We start from the raw sequence: 22,356 nt of genomic DNA on the forward strand, positions 1-22,356 counted from the left end.
TCCTTAAGGTCCTAGTTAAGGTTTCCTCAAGATAAAATTATCCTTCTCCTTAAGGTTTTGCCTTAAAATCTTCACTTAATTATTTATAGTGTTCTCCTTGTCTTGCTCTTAGACTTAAGGAATCCCTCAACTGTTGCACAAAACACCTTGGTAACCAAAGGAAGATAAAAAACAAAACACTTAAGGTACCTGGGACTTTATCTTAACTGCAACTTGACCCCACACACCCTGAGAAGAGTGTTCTGTGACCAGGACAACCTGATGATTTTGATTTTAAACTTTAGATTTGACTGAATTCATTTCCGTTGCTTCTTCCTACAGTCGTTTTCTGTTTTCTGGTATTTACTTTGTAGTCTGTTCTTTCTCTGATTGTATTCCTCCAGAAGTTTCATCTTCTCCTTCTCTGACCAGTCTGGTTTTCTTGTCTTCTTTTCTTTGTGAGACGATAACAGGCGTCACAGCGTGAGTCCAAGCAAACAAACAATGTCCATGGAAACTTTTCCCGCTGTAAAATCAACACAGTGAATGAGTTAGTGTTTTTCCTTAACTAAGGAATCGTTTTAAGGCAGTGGTTACCAGCTGGTCCAGATTTCTCCTTAGTCATCAGTTTGAGGTCCACACAGTTTAACATATTCAGTGTCACACTTGCATTTGGCCTGTCTCTGTCAAGTAGCTGTCTGTTAGTCACTCACTCTACAGCAGAAGACGCCACTTCAAAATAAAAGCTCTGTGCTTGAAACTTACTGTACTTCAAAATTAAGTGTTTTTTATTTTATTTTATTTTTTTTTTTACAAACTTGTCACATATGTGAGTCACTTGTGTTTCCCTCCGAGTGGGCCCACGACCCACCAGCTGGGAACCATTGTTTTAAAACAGCTTTTTATGTCGGGGCTTCAGGACACTTGGATCACTACGGACGAGCAGTATGGAGATATTTTGTGGCTTCAATGATGTGTTTTTGGACGTTTGAATCTGGGGCGCCGTCAGCCTCCATTAGGTGGAGTTGTGTTGCTACCTCCTCTCCCCTTGGATCTCTGCAAGTGATGTGAGGACTCTAAAACTTCACCTGAGCCTCCCTCGGCATATGGGTGAGTAGATAATGGCTGAAGTTTCATTTTTGGGTGCATTATCCCTTTAAGAAGAAAACTTAAGGTGTTTTGTGCAGCTGATCCCTGACGTTTGTTCAAGTGTTCGTTCTTCGGATAAGTTTGGTTTCAATCAGTTATTTGATGCTATAAAAAGAGGATTTGACGACATGATTGACAGCTGTGAGCCAATCAGCGTGCTCACGTTCAGTGGCGCTGTTTGTGATTGGCCGGACCGGTGTGTGGGCGGACACTTGATGTTGCAGAGATGGCTACTGCCCAAGCTCTGGCTCCAAATGACATCACCAGCACAAGATGTCAGGGATATTTTGGCTTCATTTTTGTGCAGTGTGGGAAGTGGAGATGTGTTGCTCCCGGTTTGATCCAGTGCGTCCAGAAGTGTCCTCAGCAGTCGCTCCGGCTCTGCGGTCGAGGTCTTTATGTGAACCAGGAGAACTATGAGAGTAACTTTGTGTTCATGCCAGGAAACATTTCATGAGTGAGACAGAGGACAAACAGACACACATATTTCTGTTGTTGTTTATTGGTCGGTATTTCTCACAGGCAATAATAATCATTGTCATAATAGTGCACTTTTCCTTTTTTGTAATTATACTACAGACATTTCTCTTCGTCGTTGTCGTCATCATCATCATTAATCGTGTTTTTCTCGACCCACCCTCCCCCACACACCTCCTCCTCCCTCCAGTTTTTTTTTTTTTTTTTTTTAATGTTCTGACGTCACGAATTCCTCCTCCTACCATGTGGAGCGGAGGTTCACAAGATTGGGGGGGTGGCGGTCATACGAGTGGGTGGGGTGCGGCGGGCCCGGGCGGGGCGGGGCGGGAGACAAGAGATTATAGTGGTACAATTCTAACTGCAGAAGAAGAATGAGCAATAATGATGAGAGGAAGAGCGGTACGGTGACTACAGTGTCGATAAAAGATAGTGAACGCTACATAGATATGGATGGCATACAATGGAGACAGAGACAGGCATACAGTGTATACAGACGTATACAGCTTCTGCTGCGAAGGATACAGTGTAGAAAATGTATACAAGGAGGGGGTGGTTATATGGGGGGTGAGATATGTGCGTTGGGGACGAGGACGGGCGTGAATTGGGATACAAAGAGGAGGAATGGGAGGGGAGGTGTAGAAAATGTGAAGTGAATGGGTGGATGGAGGGAGGGAGGGAGGGGTGAGACTTCTTTCAATAGGAGAGTTTTGGGAGCGGCTGTAAATGTGCCGTTGTGTCTTTGAATGGATCTGGATGCTCAGAGCAGAGCGAAACCTTTCTGTCCTCCTCCCGTTCCTTAACTCGCCTCGCTCCTCCTACACGTGGTGAGCTTGACTCTGACCCTGTGTTTACAAAAAGCCAGTGACATAACACTCCTTCATGTATGTGTGTAACTTTAAACCGCCCTGACCTCTGACCTGTCCGATGCGTGTGGGGCCTCACTGCTGGGTCCTCCTAAGGGGCCCGACTGCGAGCACATGGATGGGACATGAAACCTCTGATTACACAAGAGGGGGAAAACACTTAAATCTTCTGTTAAAGCAGCACAGACTGAAAATCTGTCTTGATTACGTCCACTGAGGCAAAAGTTTCCCCAAAGCTTTCTAAAATGATTCCCAAACCTCATGTTAATGTGTGTAAACAGATTATTGGATGTCGGAGTCATCAATCAATCACTAACCACATTTTCCAGTTTTCCAGTAAAGATGGAAAAAAACTGTCCGTTTAACCTGCAAGTGAACGTTTGTTTCCGTTTGTGTTCAGCAATTTCAGTTCAGGGTGCAGAGTGTGAGGAGACTACTGGAAGTCAGTTTGTGCATGGGTTTCACCCGGGGAGCCAAAATGTCCTGGTTTGTGTGTGTTTGATCTGTCACGTAAGAGACTCAGCAGCTTAGCGTCCTGCTCACTTTTTGCCTCAGGTGACGATAAAAACATTAAACAAAACAAACCGAACAACTGCCTGAAGGAGCGAATACCTCAGCGCTGATAAACACCCTCTGGTAACGCACAACAGTCCTCCACATGAAGCTAAACATGTGAACAGCTGTGGTCGCCGGCGGTGCTAAATAAACCAAACTAACAGGGTTAAAAACACGACGTAGAGCTGGGAGGTTTTTCAGAAAAGAAAGAGGAGAGGAGTTCAGCTGGTTTGCTCTGACGTGTCAGACATCTTGAAAGTAACATTTCCCCGTCTTCACCCATCGCCTGCTTTCCCATTCATGAAAATAAAAAATCACACTCTCAACAAATACATGGCAAATAAATAAATAAATAAATACATCTGCAATAAATATATGGAACAAAAGTATGTTTACACTCTTGCAATAATTTCAAAAGAGTTTCTGACATTCACATTGGTGGCGCCGCCCGCGACCCTGCTGGTGGCGAACATAAAGAAACAGACAGACAGACAGACAGACAGACAGACGGGAGCGGCGTAGAAAAAACGAAGGTATGGAAAAATAAAAACAGGCTAAGTTTCATTCTTTATGTGTGGCTTCATTTTTCCTCTCCAGTTCTTTTTCCTCCTCGTGTAATGTTCATCTCTACCTGCGTCCCTCCGTCCTCCCTCCACGTCTCCTTTCAGAGGCAGAACAGGCTTTTGTTGGGGCTTTGGCGTCGCCCTGCGTCTATTGTTAAACACAGAGGAACGCAGGAAGGTTTCAGTTGACTAATTGTGGGTCTAAAAAGCTCGGTTGTCTCGTTCGACCAGCCTCTCTTTATTCTAAGTCTACTTTGTCATCATCGTCAATGGCTGTAATTTGACGGACATGAATTGTGGTTTCAGGTAAAGGACAGGTTCGGACTTTTGTCAGGTCTCTTATAAAACAGTCACACCCCAAATGTACACTGAGGAGGGTTAGAGGTCACTGGAATCACTCCTCGTCTCCAAACTGTGCTGTGATGGACTGAGCTGTCTGAGTGAGCCGAATCAAATGTGTGTATTTGTCCTGGCAGCTGTATGTAGGCAGAAAAAATATCTAACACAGCAAAAGTGAATCAGCTGACTAGTAGGGATGCAGGATGTTGGATATTTGGCCGATATGCGGATATATCCATATATTATGGAAAATTATAAAATTTTATTCCCCAAATCCTCTGACTGAATATACATCTTCATCTGTACGCTTGTACCCTGGTTTATCTTTATTGTTATATGTATTTTCATTTCGTTTCAACACCCTGGTTTAAGCCCATGTATTTGTGTTTGCACTGTGTAGCTTCGTTATTTCACTGCCTGGTTTATCTGCATTTACAAAGAATGTTTGTTTGCTTTGTGGTGTTTTCAGAAACTTGTGAAACAGATGTAAAAACTTTTTCTAAAGCCTCAGTAAAGACCTGCAGAGGTCCAAACATGTTAATGATTCAGTCACTACAATAAAGGCTTTTTAATACTTCCTTCCTGGTTTTCTGTATTTTCGGATTTCCCTCCTGTGTATCCGGTTGTTTCTTGTTCTCCATGAGCACCCAACACAAGGTTTTCATTTGCATTCGATGATACAGAGATTTCATTTTCATTTTATTCCATTTTAAAGCCAATAATGTGCTGCAGGGGGACAGGAGAAGAAAACTCTCTCAGTGTACATGTGGTGTGTGGACGCTGTATTGACTCTAACGCCTCATTTCCACTGCATGATTCGACTCGACTCACTTGTTCACAAAAAACAGTCGAGGACTGAACGTTTGCTGCTGTTTTCACTCGCTCTGTATCTGTTGCTGTGCACAGATGTCTTAAATAAATAGACTGCTTTTGCACTGATCTCAGCCTGTAGACCTTCTTGTGGCCCAGTTATGTTGGCGTGCAGGTATCTCCTCTGCCGTCCTTTCTTTTTTACAAACTTGACACATTGGCAAGTCACTTGCAGTTCGTTCAGAATGGAAACACGACCCACCAGCTGAGAACCACACTCGCTTTAGCAGGGTTTTGGTTGATTCGAAAAAATGTTGATTCGCAAAACGGGGGATGGAAACAGTTATGTTCGAATTAAGTCTGACATAGCGCACCTCTCTCCATGGTGATATCCACACTCTGGGTCGGGAAGGCGGTAATGCATTTACAAGCTGGTTGCCAACCGCCAGAAAACGTAGAAGAAGAAGAATGCGAGACTTGTTTTGTTTCCGGTTCTGCGGAAAACTCGCACAAGTTCGTAGTTTTCACCAAAGTCCGTATCCGTTCGTATTTCTTTTAATGCGCATTTCCCAATGATTCAAATCACTTTTGGATGGAAACACAGCTACTGACTGCCTTGTTTCCTCTGGCCTGCCCTGCAGGTGGTGCTCAGTACCTTTACATGACGGATTCATTGTGTTACTCTGACTGATAAAATTGAATTTCTCACATTCAATCAGACCCAAACTGGCCGAGGCGCTCTGAGCATGCTCCACAGTTTCCGCCCCGGGCTTTGACCCGGAAGTCCAATAGCATTAAAGCATTAGCTGTAAAGTTGTCCACCATGGTAGCAGTTAGCTGCTAGCTAACCGTAGCTAACTTGTGTGTCCATTGTTTGGTCTGTGACGTAATAGGTCAACGGGAAAAAGGTCCAATACTAACAAGCTGAAAGGGGGCATATCTCCACCTATCGTAGAGGAGTCGCACATACTTGGCTCAATAAATGGATTCCCCTCCCGTGCTTGTATACTGGGACAAGGACAGTAGGCCAGTTAGATGTCCTCGTCCAGCTGGGACTGTAGAAACACTTCACTGTGCACAGGAACGTACTGGGTGTTAAAGCGTTTTAATCAGAATTTCAATTTCAAAAATTAGCAAAAATATTCTCAAAATGATGCTGAGGTTTGGTCATGGCTCATTTCAAGCTGTTTTTTATAGTTTATAGTTATACTGACATTTCTCTCTGACCAATCAGCAGTTTTCAGTGTTTTAACTCCACCTTTAAATATAAGCTCTGCTCGCTTTGAACTGAGGTGGGACCAAAACAAGTATCAGGTACGATCCACAACTTCAAGATAGAGTCGAGATGCGTAGAGTCATGCTGTGTCACGCAGTGGAAATGCAGCATACGTTATTTTAAGATCTAGGCTGCTCCTGTTTCTAACTATGCTCTGCTTCGTCTCCATCTATCTGTTCATCTCCGTCTGTGGGAGTTTCCACTCTGAGACATTCTACCTGTGGTGCGACGTGTGTCCTTAAAATGGGGCTAAATCTAACTACCTATCCACTTTCTCCTCCGTTAAAGGCAATACGGTATCATAGCTTTATCAGTGGAATTCAGAGATAATTGTGGGGGTTTATGCTTCCTCTCAAACACTAAAGGAAACTCGTCTTATTTTGAAATTCACCGAGCTGTAGGGCGACATGACGTAGCCCACGTCAGATTCACTCTCTGACTTCTCTCTGCTCTCAGACTCCTGATTATTAAACATCTAAAGATCCACTTTAACAATTGCGTCTAAATCCAGACTCTTTCTGAACGTCTGTCTCCAACACGTCCTCATGGTGTTGCTTTGCTTGAGAACTCTTCAGCTGAGAGGAGGAGGAGGAGGAGAGCGGACTTCCTGTCATCGTGTTTGGTGCTGAGGAGACTTGATGATCCAGGTGACAGGTGACAATGAGAGTTAAGGGGCTCTGCTGTTGGACGGTGACTTCCTGTGCCGTTCTGACTGACTGACGGGAGGTCTCCTGTTGGATTCGTGTTGCGTGTGATTGGTCGGTGAGAAGGTCATGTGCTTTCTTGAACTACGTGTTTACCTCGCTGTGAGCTTTTCCTGTATTTCTCTGGTACGGTGGGACTTTTCAGACATCCTGTCTTCAGACTGCGGGGTGAAGCTGCCCTTGAAGGCTAACTAGAGACCACCTTCCTCCGCCGCCCCCACTAATATACATTTCTGCTGTGTGGGGAATCTCTGTCGTATCAGCTTCAAGGGAAAACTTCCCCCTCCTCCATCCCATTGCTTTGGAATCATGGCGGGAAGCAAGGCAGGAAGTAAGGGAGTAGGGAAGGAAAGAATGTGGGAAGGACTGAGGGGAGGAAGAGAAAAAGGCCAGGCGGACGACCCTCGCCTCTCTTCCACAACATTCTTTTCAGGGATGAGACTGCGTCCCGTTGGACGACGACAGGAGTCTGGTCTTGTCTTTCCCCGACCCTCGCCTTTGTAAGGACGTCCCGCTGCTGCTCCCGCTCCCTCCGCTGCCCCCATCTGCCACACGCTCCTTCTCCCCCCGCTCCCGCTCCGATCCGCTCTCGGAACGCCGGGAGTTCTGGCGAGAAGGAGTGCTGGGCTGGCGGGAAAGCTGACCGTTCTTCTCATCTGAGGGGCCAGAGGGTGAAACAAGAGAGAGGAGGCGTGAAACAAACAATACACTACTGGTACACCTGCCAGTGTGTGTGTGTGTGTGTGTGTGTGTGTGTGTGTGTGTGTGTGTGTGTGTGTGCATCTTACCAGCCAGTGCCTGCACAGAAGGCTGATCATGAGTACTCAGCAGCTGAGCCTGAATGGTTTCCACCACTCTCTTAAATCTGCGACTGGGACCTGAGCGGAGAGAGGAGCAACTTATTTCAGGTTACCATGGAGAGAGCATTGTTTTTATTATTTTTAAGATATACTCTGCAGAAATGTCGTAAAAAAACACTGTATAGACTCTTAGTCTCAAATTGGAAACAAACACTAAAAGAGAAATGAGCATTAATTTAACAACCAGAGTCCAAACTTTTAGCATCATATTCCAGGATCGTTTTAAACCTTCAATAAATAATTTCTTTGGCCACCTGGGGGCAGTGAACGCAGCACTGACATATTATCACCATATCTCAGGGAATAACTCATTGGAAAACAACCTGAAGTCCCTTCTATGATTAAGGCAAAGCATCATGACACTAGGAATAAGATAACCACTCAACCCCTTAACCCTACCTCAGCTCATATTTGGCCAGAGGCAGGAGACACCCTGGGAACATCAGTTTATCACAGAGCTAATACAAACAACTATAAACAGTCATATCAACACTTACAGGCACAGTTAGAAAGTTTCCAGTTCACCAACCTGCATGTCTTTGGAATTTGATAATGCTTTTTTTCTCATGCCCAATAATTACAAGAAAAAAAAAACAAAAACAAAAAATGAATAAAATAAAATCAGAATTTCTGAAATTAAAGTGTAAAATTTCAGAGAAAAAAATTGGATGTTCTCTGAGATTAAAGCCACAAATTTTCTCTTAAATTTTCCATTTTAATCTCAAAAAATATCCGAGTTTTATTCCTTTGAATTTAGAACTCAATTCTAGTTTAAAGTTTGTTTGATTTTTTTTTTTAAACTTCTATGGTCTTAATATGCTGTCGTATATAGTACTTACACATCTTCTACATATTCTTAGAATCTCACCTTAAATTTCCCAACTAATATTTATATCTTATGTATCTATATGTCTTATTGGAAATGGGCCAGCAGAACATATACATCTAAATTCTCCCTGGTGAGACTGTACGTAAAGAGAACAAAATTTTTTGCCTCTCCCACAACATCCATATATTTCTAATTACACCAACAAATCAATGTCCTCTACCTGCAGCTGTGTGTGTGTGTCTCTCACACCCTCCTACCTGTTATTAGAGTGAAGGTGACGCTGTAGATGCCCATCTCTCGTCTTCCTTCCCTCTCTGCTCGTTCCCTCTCTCGCTCCCTGTCTCCCTCGGAGAAAGCGATGTCCACCTGCAGGAGGCGACAGCGCGTCCATGAGTCCGTCACGCTCACACACAGAGACCAAACACTGTTGTGATTATTATCAGTTTGCTTGTTTCATTCATCTCAGCGTCCCTGCAGTGGACCTGTTGGGTTTTGGATACGACCACTGGAGGGCGCCAAAGATGAAACACTTTGACTCCAACACTGAGGGTTTAAAGACAAGTCTGTAAAATAAATGCTCTCAGCTGTTGACCTGTGAAACTGTAAAGAAGCATGTGATATCAGCTCAGCTGCACATCTAACTACATGGATGTAACATCTGTACAAACATAATCCACCAATCACACATGAATTCTGATTAAATTCAGGCGACAGCTGCTTTAAAGTTTTAGATTGTACACCAGTATCAGACGTCATCATGTTCAAGACATTGAAAACATCCTCACTGTCATGTCGACTAGGGCTGCCACTAACGATTATTTTCATTGTTGACTAATCTGTCGATTATCCCTTCGATTAGTCGACTAATCATTTCATCGAAAAATGTGTTAAAATGTTGAAAAATGTCGGTCTGTCTCTCCCAAACCCCCAAATTACGTCATCTAATGTCTTGTTTCGTACTCACGCCAAAGGGTTTTAGTTCACCGTCACGGGAGAGTGTGTAAAGCTGCCAATATCTGAACGTAAGAAGCTGCAGTAAGAGTGTTTGGGTACTTTTATAGTACTTTTCTATGAAAAATGACTCAAACCGATTAGTCAACAACTAAAATAGTCACTGATTATTTTAATAGCCGATTAGTCATCAATTAGTCGACTAATCGTGGCAGCCCTAATGTTGACTAGAACTTGAGATAAACTTTTGGGTTTGCAAAGATGCATTTGTGCTGATGGAGTTTGGAGTGTTTGGTTCGGCCTGCAGGGCTGAGGAGGTAAAAAAAAATATCATCATACTTGGAACTTGACAGGTTTCTGGAAGACCGAGGGGCCGCCGGAGGATTTGTACTCTGCTCGGAAACTGTTCTGAGACACCACACTGTGGCTGAGGGATGGGATCTGCAGAGACAGAGAGAAGAGTGACGCTCAGTGAAAGACATCAGATATATTCACATCACAAAGGTGTCATAGTCACATATACAGTCTGGTTTATCTAAGCTGGACGGCGCTCACTGAGAGGAAGGCGTGGACGATGTCGGCCTTGATGGAGCTGAGCGGCTTGTCTCGAATCATCACAAAGATCTGCTCCTCTTTCTCCAGGCTGATGAAGTTACCGAACCAGGACTTCTTCGCCAGTCTGTGAACAAACACGTGTTTGACATGTGACAGATTAGATCCATTCACACATTTCAAATCAGATTCATAAAAGGATCGCACTGCCACATCTGCACAAAGAAGACAAATGTAATTCTCAGTGCACCCCGCACTGCACCTCGATGCTCCTGTACATATTTAAATGAGGTAATATTCAAACATTCGGCACAAAATTGGTCCCTTTCTATGCAAATGAGCCTTGCTGCCACAACGGTTCACTTCACAGAGATCAGCTCTAACAGCCACACACTGTTACAGTGAAATAATTAGCATGTTCAGAGAGTTGGTGGGAAGTGAAGCGCACTGATCTTGTTGGTCATGGTTTTCTTTTTCCCTCTGCCTGTGTTCTGTCTACTGTGTTCTCCACACATTTATACTTTACCACATGGACGATGTATGCAGTCAGATGCAAAAACAACTTTTTCTGGTCTGTTTGTGCCAAAATGCTGCTAAAGATGTTCTGAAATCTCACGAGAGGTGAATTGTTGCAACAGTGGAAACGTTGGTGAGATTTGGAGAGAGTATGCCGGGAATGATTCTTTGTGTTGGAGTATAAAAAGCGTATCTTACTCTGAGCTCTCACGGCTGAATATTTAGCTGAATGTGAAAAAGTCTGTTCGATTTTTGAAGACTTCTCGGTGAGATTTCGACACAAACGGGCCGACACACGTTGAAGATATGGAAAACCTCTCCATTTCTCTGCAGAACATTCTCTGTAATGATGTCAGACACTGACAGTAACAGTCTTTTTGGTCAGTACATTTTTTATATATAGGCCACACATTTTTACAGTCAGACAATGGAAGAATCTGCGAAGGTGCACTAGGGCCATGTAAAAGAAAGAATTAATAATGTTGTAAATCTATGAGAAAGAAGTTGAAATGTTATGAGGTCAAACTCTATTCCCCTGAAGGGAGTTGTTTTCCCAGGCTCATTATACATTATCCTGCTTATTACACGGCTAATTATCAGTTAAATAAATAATTTGAGACAGAATATTGATTCATTATATGATTTTTATTGATTTATAAATTAAATCGGGAGAAGAGAAAAAAAAAACTGCCAGCAATGCGCTACAATAGCTACAGGGAATCAAGAGAAAATGAAAATCATGAAATATCATGAAAGTACTCCATCTTTGTATCTTGTAAATTATTATTTTGAAGCGGTAACAGCTGCGTTAGCCCGATAAAAAAGTAACTGTTGTCAGAGCAGCGTCCCTAGCAACGCTGGGCTACATAGCAACGGTCATTACACAGTAATATCAGACCTCTGAATGCCGCGACTGACCAATCAGAATACAGCATTTAATAGAGCCGTGTAATAAAGTAAAATAATGCATTACCAATAAGCTTTCAGGTGATATGATCACACTGACAATGTCACGTTCATCCACACTTTTGTTGGGAGTGAATTTATGGCGCACACCTGCCCTGAGTGGATAACAGAGGCAGGATAACGCACCATGTCACAAAGCTCACATCATCTCAAACATGACAATGAGTTCACTGTACTCCAATGGCCTCCACAGTCACCAGATCTCAGTCCAATAGAGCACCTTTGGGATGTGCTGGAACGGGAGATTCTCATCATGGATCAACTGTGTGATGTCATCATGTCAATAATTTGTATTTATTTTGTTTAATATGCACTGTCGCTCTTCACAGACGAAGTTCCTCATGGAAAAATAAAGTTCTTTGAATTGAACTGAATATGGACCAAAATCTCTGAGTCCAACCTGGTACTAGCAAAGTGTACCTAATAAAGTGGCCGGTGGGTGTACACTGCACCTAGAGAGCGGAGAAAGACAGACGGAGACATGTGTGGACTTACTCTGGACTGGACTCTGGAGTCAAACTGGACATGTCCTCTGATGTGGGGACTAAGAAAAGAGAAGCAGAGAGAGACAGAGAGAGAGAGAGGAGGAGGGCAGTGAATCTTGATGACAGACTCTAATCTAATTGGCCTAATTACAGATTACCACAGACGTTAGTCAACAGAGCCGCGGGCTGCAGGCTGCAGCACGTGCTCATCTCTTGTTAAGAATAGATTCTGTCTTGGATGTGAAGTCGGAGAACTCTGATTGTTTAAACTGTGGAGCATCAAGTTCATTTTACTTTTACCATCACACAAATATTCCACCATTATTCAGAATATAATAATGCTCTGAATTTGATAAGGGTCATGTTCTGTTTGGATTCTGAATTAGGCCTTTTTCTGAACAAGACACGTGGGACATGATGGCATTCATTTGGTTTTATGAGCATGTTTTGGGACATGTAAACAGCCAAGACAAGACAAGATGTCTTAACTGTGGTTTTTGCTGCAGCTTGTGACACATGGTGTCTTGTCTGCTTATGGTCAGCTCCGTGCACTGAGCGCAAACAAACAAGCCAACAGTGTGTAACACTGGTGCAGAGATTAGGGGTGATAGTTAGTTTTGGTTCATTTGGCTGTCAATAGCACATTAACGGAAAGGAACTGGTTGAATTCTAAGAAGATATAAAAAACAATGGTCGAAATCTCGCTAACCGACTGCATGTTAAGACGAATATTAATTTTCAATATTGTCTTTTTTGGAATAAGAGCAAAAACTGGAATATCTTGTGCATGCCAAACTCAAAACCAAAAACAGATGCAAAACTCAATGTTAGGATGTTTTATCTCGACCAATCAGAGGCGGGGATTCACACCACCGTCTTCACTCACCTTGCAGTTTGCGCCGATGGAAGCGCGGCGAGCCCAGCAGGTTGTTTTTGAACGAGTTGAGCCTTGTTCTCCAGTGGGCGGAGCTCGAGGCGGCCAGACCGCCACTGCCACCGGGGCTGGAGGGCGGCGTCAACGAGAGCGAGGCCCCGCCGGCTCCGTCCGCTCTGGAAGAAGAAGACGAGGAGGAAGAGGAGGGAGGGGTGGTGGAGGAAGGGTGTTGGATTTGGTGCACAGGCGTGCCCAGCGGGGTGGGCAGCGGTGAGCCCTGCGGCGTAACCTGCGACACAGGAGGAGGGGTGGCAGAGGAGTTAGAGGACGAGTGGACGTTCTTAGACTTGAAGACAGATGGAGAGGGGAAGTTGAAGAAGCGTGGGATGGGGGAGAGGAGAGGGGAAGGTGATGGGGAGGGAGAGCGTGGAGTCTGAAGGGGGAGGGACTTCATGGAGTGGAGCTGGGGACGGTCAGCGGGGCCCTTTGAGGGCAGGGTCTGTGTTTTGGGGTCTGGTGCTGGGCGGGTGGGCCGAGAGGTGGTGGCACTTCCTGGTTTGGGGTCTTTGGAGGAGGAAGCGGAGGTGACTTCAGATGGGCTGAAAGTGAAGACCGGGCTCTGATGGGCAGACAGAGGGACAGAGGGATGGACAGATGAGAGAAAGCAATGGTCATGACTTATGGTTCATGGAAATGATTCTTTAACAAGCCTCGATCAGACGGGAGATGGATCTGCTGATCTGAACTCTTGGATACAGCTGGCTGTTTGTGTCTTAGTCCCTTTGTGTCCATGTGCAGACATTACGATTCAAATCAACATGGCAGGATGGTCGCAAATCTAGGAATCCAAGAATAGCAAAGGAATGGCCCGCCTTACTCTGCCTCTGATTGGCTCACCCTAACATTCTCACCCTCAACCTAACTGTGCCTACACCTCTGGTCTCAGCCTCATGTGAGTGGGATTTATACCTCTGCCATAAAACGACGTCATACCTATGGCGTAGAGCCCACGCTGTAGCCTGACGTGCACCTCCCCAGAAATGTAGCTGCATGTCACAGTGACGCAGACCTCCTGTCTGTCTCTGTGAGCTGAAACCATTTCCCTCAGTGGAAACAAAGCTTTGATTTACTTTAATTTCACAGATAAGAAACAATAAATTGTGAAGACAATAAAGCCTCCACTAAAATAGCATTTTAAGTCTTGTGTGTGATTTATCCTGGCTTCATATGAGCAGACGAAATCTCTGATAGCTGCTAGGCTAATTTATACAATGTAAAATGCCATAGGCTTGTGCTAATAACGTTAGCATGTTGTATTTGTTTGGAAAACGTGTTTAGTATAAGACAGTTGTTTTGTCAGTGAACCTTGTGAGTTGTAATGGAGCTGAATTTTGTAACGTTACGTTTGTTAAATGTTGCTGTTGTCCCTGGCTTCATATGAGGAGAGGAAAAGTCTGCTAACTGCTAGGCTAATTTATACAATGTAAAATGCCATAGGCTTGTGCTAATAATGTTAGCATGTTGTATTTGTGGGGAAAATGTGTCCAGATAAAGACAAGTGTTTGTCTGTGAATGCTGCGAGTTATAGTGAAGCTGATTTGTGTTTGAAACTGTCTCTATTAAGCCATGTTTAGTGTGTGTTTAATGTGTGTTTTGAATCAACTAAACTTCACAGCACTTCACAGAAACTCCACTGCCGACTATTTTGGAGGTGTAACTGCAGAGTGACACAGACACACCACCACACAAGTATAAATGCTCACAACAGTGTAGGCCGTGTGTATAGGCTAGGGTGTAGGATCTGCCGCACAAGTACAAATCCCTCTTAACCAATCAAACTAACGAAGGCAATGAGCACTAGCCAATCATGGGGAGCGCAGAACGGGCAATTGCTTGGCTATCCTAATACACACAAATTTGCTGATAGTTAGAGTGGTGGCCATTTTTATGTGTACTGCTGCCATTGCAACCGTTGTAGCGGGCTAACTTAAGATCCCCGGGTATAGTGTAGAAGACCTGACATGACTGACCAAATCTGGGTAGGTGAGGAGAAGCAATAGTTCCCAGAACAGTTTATCAGAATATCGGGAAACAGCAGCTTAAGTGACGGGAAACACCTTTCAATGTGTGTATTGGAAAGCTTGTAGGTGTGTCAACTGATTCTGCTTGTTTACACACACACACACACACACTATAAATTGCCATGAGTGTTCAGTTCTTTGGCTTCTTCGTGAGTAAACCCTCAAATGTCCAATCCTGTGTTTTGAGTCGTAGTGGCCAAACAGTAGAATTACAACTTAGATCGCGTGATGTGCGCAAAAAGTCTTTTTCCCATGGACTTACACTGGGAAGGAGACGTGTGTACATCAGTAGATATATTTTTTCGAGCATCAGATCCCCTGCAACAACACTCACTCAGTATTTAACCCACTTGGTCCGATAACATTTGGAAAGTCTAGAAGAGCCGCAAGATTGAATCATTTTATCCCCATTCAAGTTAGCGGAGTGCTAAACAGACGGCTCTGCATGTCTGTGGTGAGCAGCGGCGTCTGTATGAGGCAGCATGGTGTGTGTATGAAATGAAAATGTGTATGACTGAGGATGTGACAGCATGATGGAAAAGCAGCGACAGTCTGAGCAAGAGTTATCAGAGAAACAGCATCACAGGAAATTTGGTTTTGTGTTTCTGATGGCAAAAACTGATATTAACGTATTGAAGCTGCTGAAAACATACAGCATGTGCTTGCTATGGTATATACAGTATACTGTATGTTGGATAGGAAAAGACTGGAAACACAGATACAGTTTCTTTCAGATGCATTTGACATATAAAACAGCTTTGATCTACGAAACACAACACTGCAGAGATAACAGACTGACTGCAGCTGGTAAACAAACACTATGTTGCCTTCAGGAACCTCTACAAATATCTGGGAAACTGGGAGAAATAGCTAGCTTGAGCATGGCAGCAGTATCGATCTTAGCAAGTGGATGTCCTTTAATATCTAAAAGAATCTGCATCAGCACGGCTAATCCTCAGAAAGTGGCAAACAAGCAATTATCTTACCACATACTGCCATACATGTAAAAACAATGATTTCTGCTCCAGTGCAAACAATTGAAAGGTAACGCTGTTATGTTTCAACCTTGACTCTATTTTCTTTTTGTGTCTAAGTGACTGATGGGAACAACAATATATGAAGTTGGTCCAGAATTAAGAAAGCGCTGCAGACGACAGGCTCAGATTGTTATTCTAAGTGTCTGACAGCATTATGAAAGGATCCCGACAGAGATAGAGCTTTGTGTTAGAGAGTAAGATCCTTTTTGTTTAACCAGAAAAAGCCCCAAAATCGCCATCACCAAACCCACCAGACTCCATATATAAGACTAATTTTAGCACATATAGACTCAGCATATTTTCCATAGACTGTAAAAATAATCGATGTAGCTGCCGTGATGTCACCCATTGGTCTGTGGCCTCCTGTTTTGATGCCTCGAGTCTTGCATTTCGGCTGTCGCCATCCAGGGTTGCAACGGTAGGAGACTTGCACGATACGATAACCACATCAGAAAACATCACGGTTTCACAGTATCGCAGAATTTATGTTATTATCAGTCAGGATGAGCCTTATAGGAATGAAAACAGAAGGGTTGCTGTTGGTTATAACTGAAACGTAAAACCATTTTGTTGATGGAAGTATTTGTAAAAACTCTCGTCATTGAACTAAAAATAAAATTGAAATTCTCCATCCAGTTAGCTGCATTTCTTTTTTCAATATCATAGATATGCGGTAACCGTCAACTTTTATATCACGGTATACATGGAGAACTACAAAAGCATCATCAAACAAGCTCCAAATATTCATTCACAGATGCTTACGACACATCCTGGGAATTTACTGGCCTAACACCATCGCAAACAAAGAGCTCTGGCAAACCACACAACAAGAACAAATTGAAACCGCAGGAAATGGGGCTGGATCGGGCACACCTTGAGAAAACCATCCTCCAACACGACCAGACAGGCCTTAAGATAGAACCCACAAGGGAAAAGAAAGCCAGGAAGACCAAGACACAGCTGGAAAAGGTCTGTTGAGGGGGAACTCAAGGAAACAAGAACATCCTGGAAGGAAGCAGAGAAGATGGCCCAACACCGAACCAGCTGGAGGAAGTTCATGAATGACCTATGCTCCCCAAAGAGCAAAAGGGTTTAAGTCAAGTAAGTCATATCCTGAAACTGGTATATCATTGCAACCCTATCGCCATCTTGTTTTTTTAAGCCACAAGTGACCACATTTGGGCGAACGGCTGGCGCTTTGCAGGAGCATGGGGTGGATCTGACTGAGAGGCAGAGGACACTATCATCAGACAGCCTGTCACTCAAAGCAGCTCCAGCCTTAATTATTCATAACTTTAATGTCGTGTTCACAGCCGGCGCAAATACAATTTGTGTTGTGTGTATTGTGAATTACCGAATTACATGTAAAGTCAATGTAAAGACGGGATTAGACGCGAATTTCTCCCGGACAGCACAGTGGAGACGATGCGAATGATGCGAAATATGCGAGTTCAGCGAGCAGCGCGATTTCGCATCATGAGCTTATTTCCAAGAGCTGAAAAATCTGATCGCTGATTTGCGTCGCAGATTTCATTTCAAGTCGAGTCTGGTGGGTTTGGTGATTGTGATTTTGGGGCTGTTTCTGATTAAATAAAAAGGAGGTCTATCTCTGTCGGGATCCTTTCCATAACCTGTTGGCAGAATAACAATTTGAGCCTGTCAGTGACAAAACAAACACTTATAGTAGACGTACAATGGTGGTGTAAACATGTGGTTACACCGCAGTCTGTTTCACTGCTGCAGGCTGCAGCGCTCTCTCTCAACACTACTCCTCACTTAGACACAAAACATGGAAAAATATCTCCGAGATCACCGCACAGTATATATGTACAAATGCATTTGACCCTGCTGCTGCAAGGTTTAACATCTGATGTAGTTTAAAACAACAGATGATAAACATGAGTGAATGGTGCACATTACTGCAGCTTTCAGAGCCGATCCCTCGCTCTCATGAGAGTAATCATTTAGTCAGATTATGTGATGTAAAGTACAGAACAGCACATTTCACAGAGCAGACACAGGGAGATTAAAACGGGCGGGATTATTTGGGAGAAAGCAGGTATGTGATGTAACTGTGTGACTTCAAAATCTCACAGGTTCTTACAACAACAGGATGGCAGATTAATTTTAAAGCGTGTAGGCTGTTTCATCAAAACTGTTAATCTCTAGAGAACACGTCAAACCGTGATTTTTCACTTTGCATATTTCAGACTGATTCAGCGAAGCAACAACGAACAGCTGGAGACAGTTGAACAGAGGGAAGCTCTTACCCTGGGACTGCTGAGAGGACTGGAGGACAGACCTGTGGACGCTCCGCTGACTGAACGAGACCTTTAGAAGACAACAACAGAAGACATGGAGGTGAATGAGACCTTCAGGTGCAACAACCATAAAGTATGCTTTAGTTCACTGGGAGTAAGACACTGTTTTTAAGACAACTACATCAAGAAATCAGTCATTTTATTTTACTTTACACCCCCTAGAATTAGAAAGGTTTTTTTTTACAAAGACCAGCACAGATCAGAAGCATGAGATTTAATTTTCAGTCTTGGGCCTGTGATGTGCGAACTCTCTCTTACTAGGGTGAGGATTTTGAACCAAACGACCAATCTGCATGGCTGCAGACTGAGCAGGCCTCCTGTAGTCCTACCTCTCTTTCCTTCCTTTACCATGGGAATTTGCTAACTCTAATCCTGTTGCAAGACAGTCCCTTAAAATCTGGACTAAAATAAGACTGCATTTTGGATGGCATGGGAATTCTTTCTTTGCTCCTCTACGCGCAAACCGCCATTTTTGTCTCTCACAGGGTGTGGTAACATGATGGCTTCTCATTCAGAATGAAATAAATCTGAATGAAATCATTCGGAATTAAATCTTCGGGTCTGCGCAAGGTTTGGGGCAGGGAAGGTTTCTGATCGGATAGGTGGCGGGGCGGATGTTACGTGTTTATGTTTACCGGAAGAAAATGCTTGACGCCACTGTTCTTAGAGCTTGTTTTGCTTATATTCTTGAAGCAGCAGTACGACAACAACCTTGTTCTGCTAATGCTTTGTCTGTTGAGGAGGAGAAGGGAGGTAGGAGGTCGAAGAAGGGAGGTAGAAGACCGTGCTGTGGCGAATGGAAACCAGTGAGTGCAACGAGTCCGACTGCTCTATCTCAGCCCGTTGCTATGCACGCTATATACGTCATGGCGCCAGAAGGGCAAGGAAACGAGCATGTGCCGAAAGACTGGAATGAACTTAAAGAGGAATGAGTGTATACAAGTGCGAGAAATTCTTTCATTGGGAATTAGAAACGGAATATTCCAGCTCCTTACATCGGATTGAGTTTTCAATCGCATTGGCCATTTTCATTCTGAATTAGGTGTTTACAAGATCACTGTTAATAGGAATGAACTTTCATTCCAAATGAAAAGGGAATTAAACTGTCCATGTAAACACACTCAGTGTCAGATAGCTCCTTTTAATTATGCACTTGTAATGGCATTCTAAAAACGAAAGATCTTTATATTATTGACAGTTCCCTCTTTTGAACTACTGCACAATAAATTCAATCCGCCTCAATCCCACTTCTTCTGATTTCGATAAATTCGCAACCGTCCTAGATTCAATACAAAGACCGTTCCCAGTGCACCTGACAGCACCCAGATGGAACTTTTGTTTTCTATTGATCCTTCGTCGAGGGAAGTAATATCATGTATCTGTACCTATATGTCTAATGAGTTAGATAGTCTTAGATTTACTGATCCCCGGAGCAGCAATGGACAGGAGCACAGAAGGGTGTGCACTCAGCATGTATCTGCACCAGGCATGGACTCGTAGAGTTCAGGGTGTTGCATCGTCTCCATCTTTTAAAGGTCAAGCTTTCTAAAACGTATCTAGAACCTCTGTGTGACCGTTGTGGGGAATCTCATGTTCTGTCTGTGCCCGAGACTATCCAGTTTTGTCTGATATCCTGGGACATGCAGTAAAAACCTGATGCAGCGTTGGCTATATTTGGGGTACTGGGAGAGGATAGTCCTTTCAGAGGACTTACTTCCTCTGTGGTAGGGTTCATAACCCTTTAAGCACACAGATTAATTGTATTGAACTGGAAACAGGCTCAACCTCCCACTTACATTGATCAAAGATGTTAAGCAGCAAATTAAACTGGAAAAACTCAGATTCACTTTAAGAGGTTCCATCAAGATATTCTATAAGAACTCTTCACTCACAACGTTTCCATGCACAGTAAAGTCGAGCGACTGTAACAGCTCAGTTAGTACACAAGCACGGGAGGGGAATCCATTTATTGAGCCAAGTATGTGCGACTCCTCTACGATAGGTGGAGATATGCCCCCTTTCAGCTTGTTAGTATTGGACCTTTTTCCTGTTGACCTATTGCGTCACAGACCAAACAATGGACAAACAAGTTAGCTACGGTTAGCTAGCAGCTAACTGCTACCATGGTGGACAACTTTACAGCTCTGTACATTTGGTCCGTCCAAAAAGTCACGGCTCTGGATGTAGATTTCTCCATGTTGTTACCGGCTTCTTCTTCTCTTACACATTTAATGCTATTGGACTTCCGGGTCAAAGCCCGGGGCAGAAACTGTGGAGCATGCTCAGAGCGCCTCGGCCAGTTTGGGTCTGATTGACTGTATACATGCAGGAGTCACATGATCTGGGTGTGTTAGTCCCACTGTGACACATTCACTGCAGGACCATTTCACTCACACTGACATGTTTTTAAAAAATGCTGTACTTCACGAATCTAATCCTCAGGTTGAGTTTGTTATTGAACATTTGATTCCCTCTTGTTGTTGTGATGCAGATATAACTTCAGTGTCGGTGCTGCTTCGTACCTCTGGCTGTGTGCATTAGTGTCCAGAGCCCTGCGAGGTGGGGTGGGAGACCCCTGCTCTGTGACACTGAGGACCTCCAGGCTCTTCCTCTCTGGACGACAGCGGCCGTGACGCGTCAGCATCGGGGAGTCCACACGCTTCCTGGGAGGGTCTAAAATATATGTAAGAAAAAACACGGAAAATATGATTAATTACATCTGATATTTGGACATTTGGGTGAATTTTTTGACGGTAAAAGTGCAGGTTCAGAGACAAAGGGAAAGCTGTCTTGTTGTTCTCACCCAGGTCATTCCTGGGCGGCAGATCCTCGTCTTCACAGCTGGGGTAGCGCTCCTTCCTGTCCAACAGGAGGTAGTAGATCATCTTCTCCTGGTTCTCCCTGCAGAGAGACACAGAAACTGAAGGTCAGACGGAGACGAGACAGACGGACAGCTTTCTGCTGACAGACTCACAGAATACAGAAAGACAAGAGGCTCGTCAGGGTCACAGATCTCCTGACAGATGCAGCTGCAGCAAGTTCACATGTAGATAATGGTCCAGTCAGGTCATTCATCCGTCTTCTGTAACCACTTATCCTGGTACTGGTTATTGGGCGAGAGGCGGGGTTCACCCTGGACAGGTCGCCAGACTATCACTATCATGCAAACTCCACACAGAGGGCATCAGCTCTCCAAACTAGAGCAGGACACCAAAGTCATACTGAAACAAACACTGCAGACCTCCTGCAAAATGCAGCACATGAATGTAACAGACTTCTAACATGGGTGCTGCCATGAAAACTTTATCTTATGAGGTAAAACCGATGTTGACAAAGTTTTCCTTTAGGTAGTAAATCACAATATATTTAATCTTAATACTCAGCACATCACAGTGTCGCAATAATATTGTGGGTCCTCTGGTGATTTCCACCCCTAAAAAACAGCAAATTTAAGTCCAGTACTTCGTCTCCTTTAAGCTCTGGTTTTAGTTAATCCTTAGAGGAATTATCTGTCTCTGTAGCTGCTAACTGCTCCACTGTGTTCACCAGCTGGTCGCTAACTTTGTCTGCTGTTTGCTGCTGCTCAGGTAGAGTCCAGAGTTATCACTGACAGCAGCTGCCTCCTTCACTGTGGCTGCTAAAGTTTATGATGAGAGCTGAAAGACACTAAAACGCTGCTGCTGCTGCTGCAGGGAGTGAGAAACCTCATCAGTTAAAGCCTTTGCACACTGAGTCCATTTTTTTCACCCAAAATTGTCGCACATCTACAAATAAATACGCCCTCACGTTGTGTCAGTCATGTTTGCACACTGAGTCTGAAACTTTCGTCCATCGTTAAAATTTTCTGAACAGATTTTTTCGCCTCCGTCAGAGCCTTAAGAGACGTTTGCTTGACAGCTGAGACAAGACAGAGGAACAGGGCGCACAGAGTCATTTCAAAGCTTTCAACAGGTCGGATAGTGATATTCAGGTGGATGATGATGAAGAGGAGGAGGATGTGGACAGCTCCGCCCCTTCATGCAGCTGTGGTGCCAGAAGAAAGACAGGGAGGAAGTGATGTCAGTCAGATAGGTGACTCCAGTGGAGAGAGGCAGAGGAGGAAATGTGTCTTTGCATTTTGTCACGTGTTGCGAACAGAACAATGAAAGCATCAGAATCAGTGTGAAAGG

The 22,356-nt window shown here is 43.9% G+C and overlaps 1 protein-coding gene across 2 annotated transcripts in view; it reads right to left on the reverse strand.

Moving 5' to 3' along the window:
- Positions 1 to 3,054: 3,054 nt before the first annotated feature.
- LOC125879279 (serine/threonine-protein kinase BRSK2-like) overlaps positions 3,055 to 22,356 on the reverse strand; it is a 40,453-nt gene continuing 21,151 nt past the window's right edge. The window contains exons 11-20 of one of the 2 annotated variants that reach the window (XM_049561044.1): positions 20,991 to 21,088; positions 20,710 to 20,860; positions 18,137 to 18,197; positions 12,761 to 13,037; positions 11,885 to 11,933; positions 9,911 to 10,034; positions 9,695 to 9,796; positions 8,662 to 8,770; positions 7,504 to 7,593; positions 3,055 to 7,371 (exon numbers count right to left, since the gene is read on the reverse strand). In XM_049561044.1, the coding sequence (XP_049417001.1) occupies positions 7,145 to 7,371; positions 7,504 to 7,593; positions 8,662 to 8,770; positions 9,695 to 9,796; positions 9,911 to 10,034; positions 11,885 to 11,933; positions 12,761 to 13,037; positions 18,137 to 18,197; positions 20,710 to 20,860; positions 20,991 to 21,088 (1,288 nt within the window). In that variant the 3' untranslated portion in view covers positions 3,055 to 7,144. Of the gene's footprint in view, positions 7,372 to 7,503; positions 7,594 to 8,661; positions 8,771 to 9,694; positions 9,797 to 9,910; positions 10,035 to 11,884; positions 11,934 to 12,760; positions 13,368 to 18,136; positions 18,198 to 20,709; positions 20,861 to 20,990; positions 21,089 to 22,356 lie in introns of both variants that reach the window. The other variant, XM_049561043.1, reaches the window with a different exon arrangement.

The sequence above is a fragment of the Epinephelus fuscoguttatus genome, linkage group LG19 (assembly GCF_011397635.1).
Source record: "Epinephelus fuscoguttatus linkage group LG19, E.fuscoguttatus.final_Chr_v1".
In the NCBI taxonomy this organism is placed as follows: domain Eukaryota; kingdom Metazoa; phylum Chordata; class Actinopteri; order Perciformes; family Serranidae; genus Epinephelus; species Epinephelus fuscoguttatus.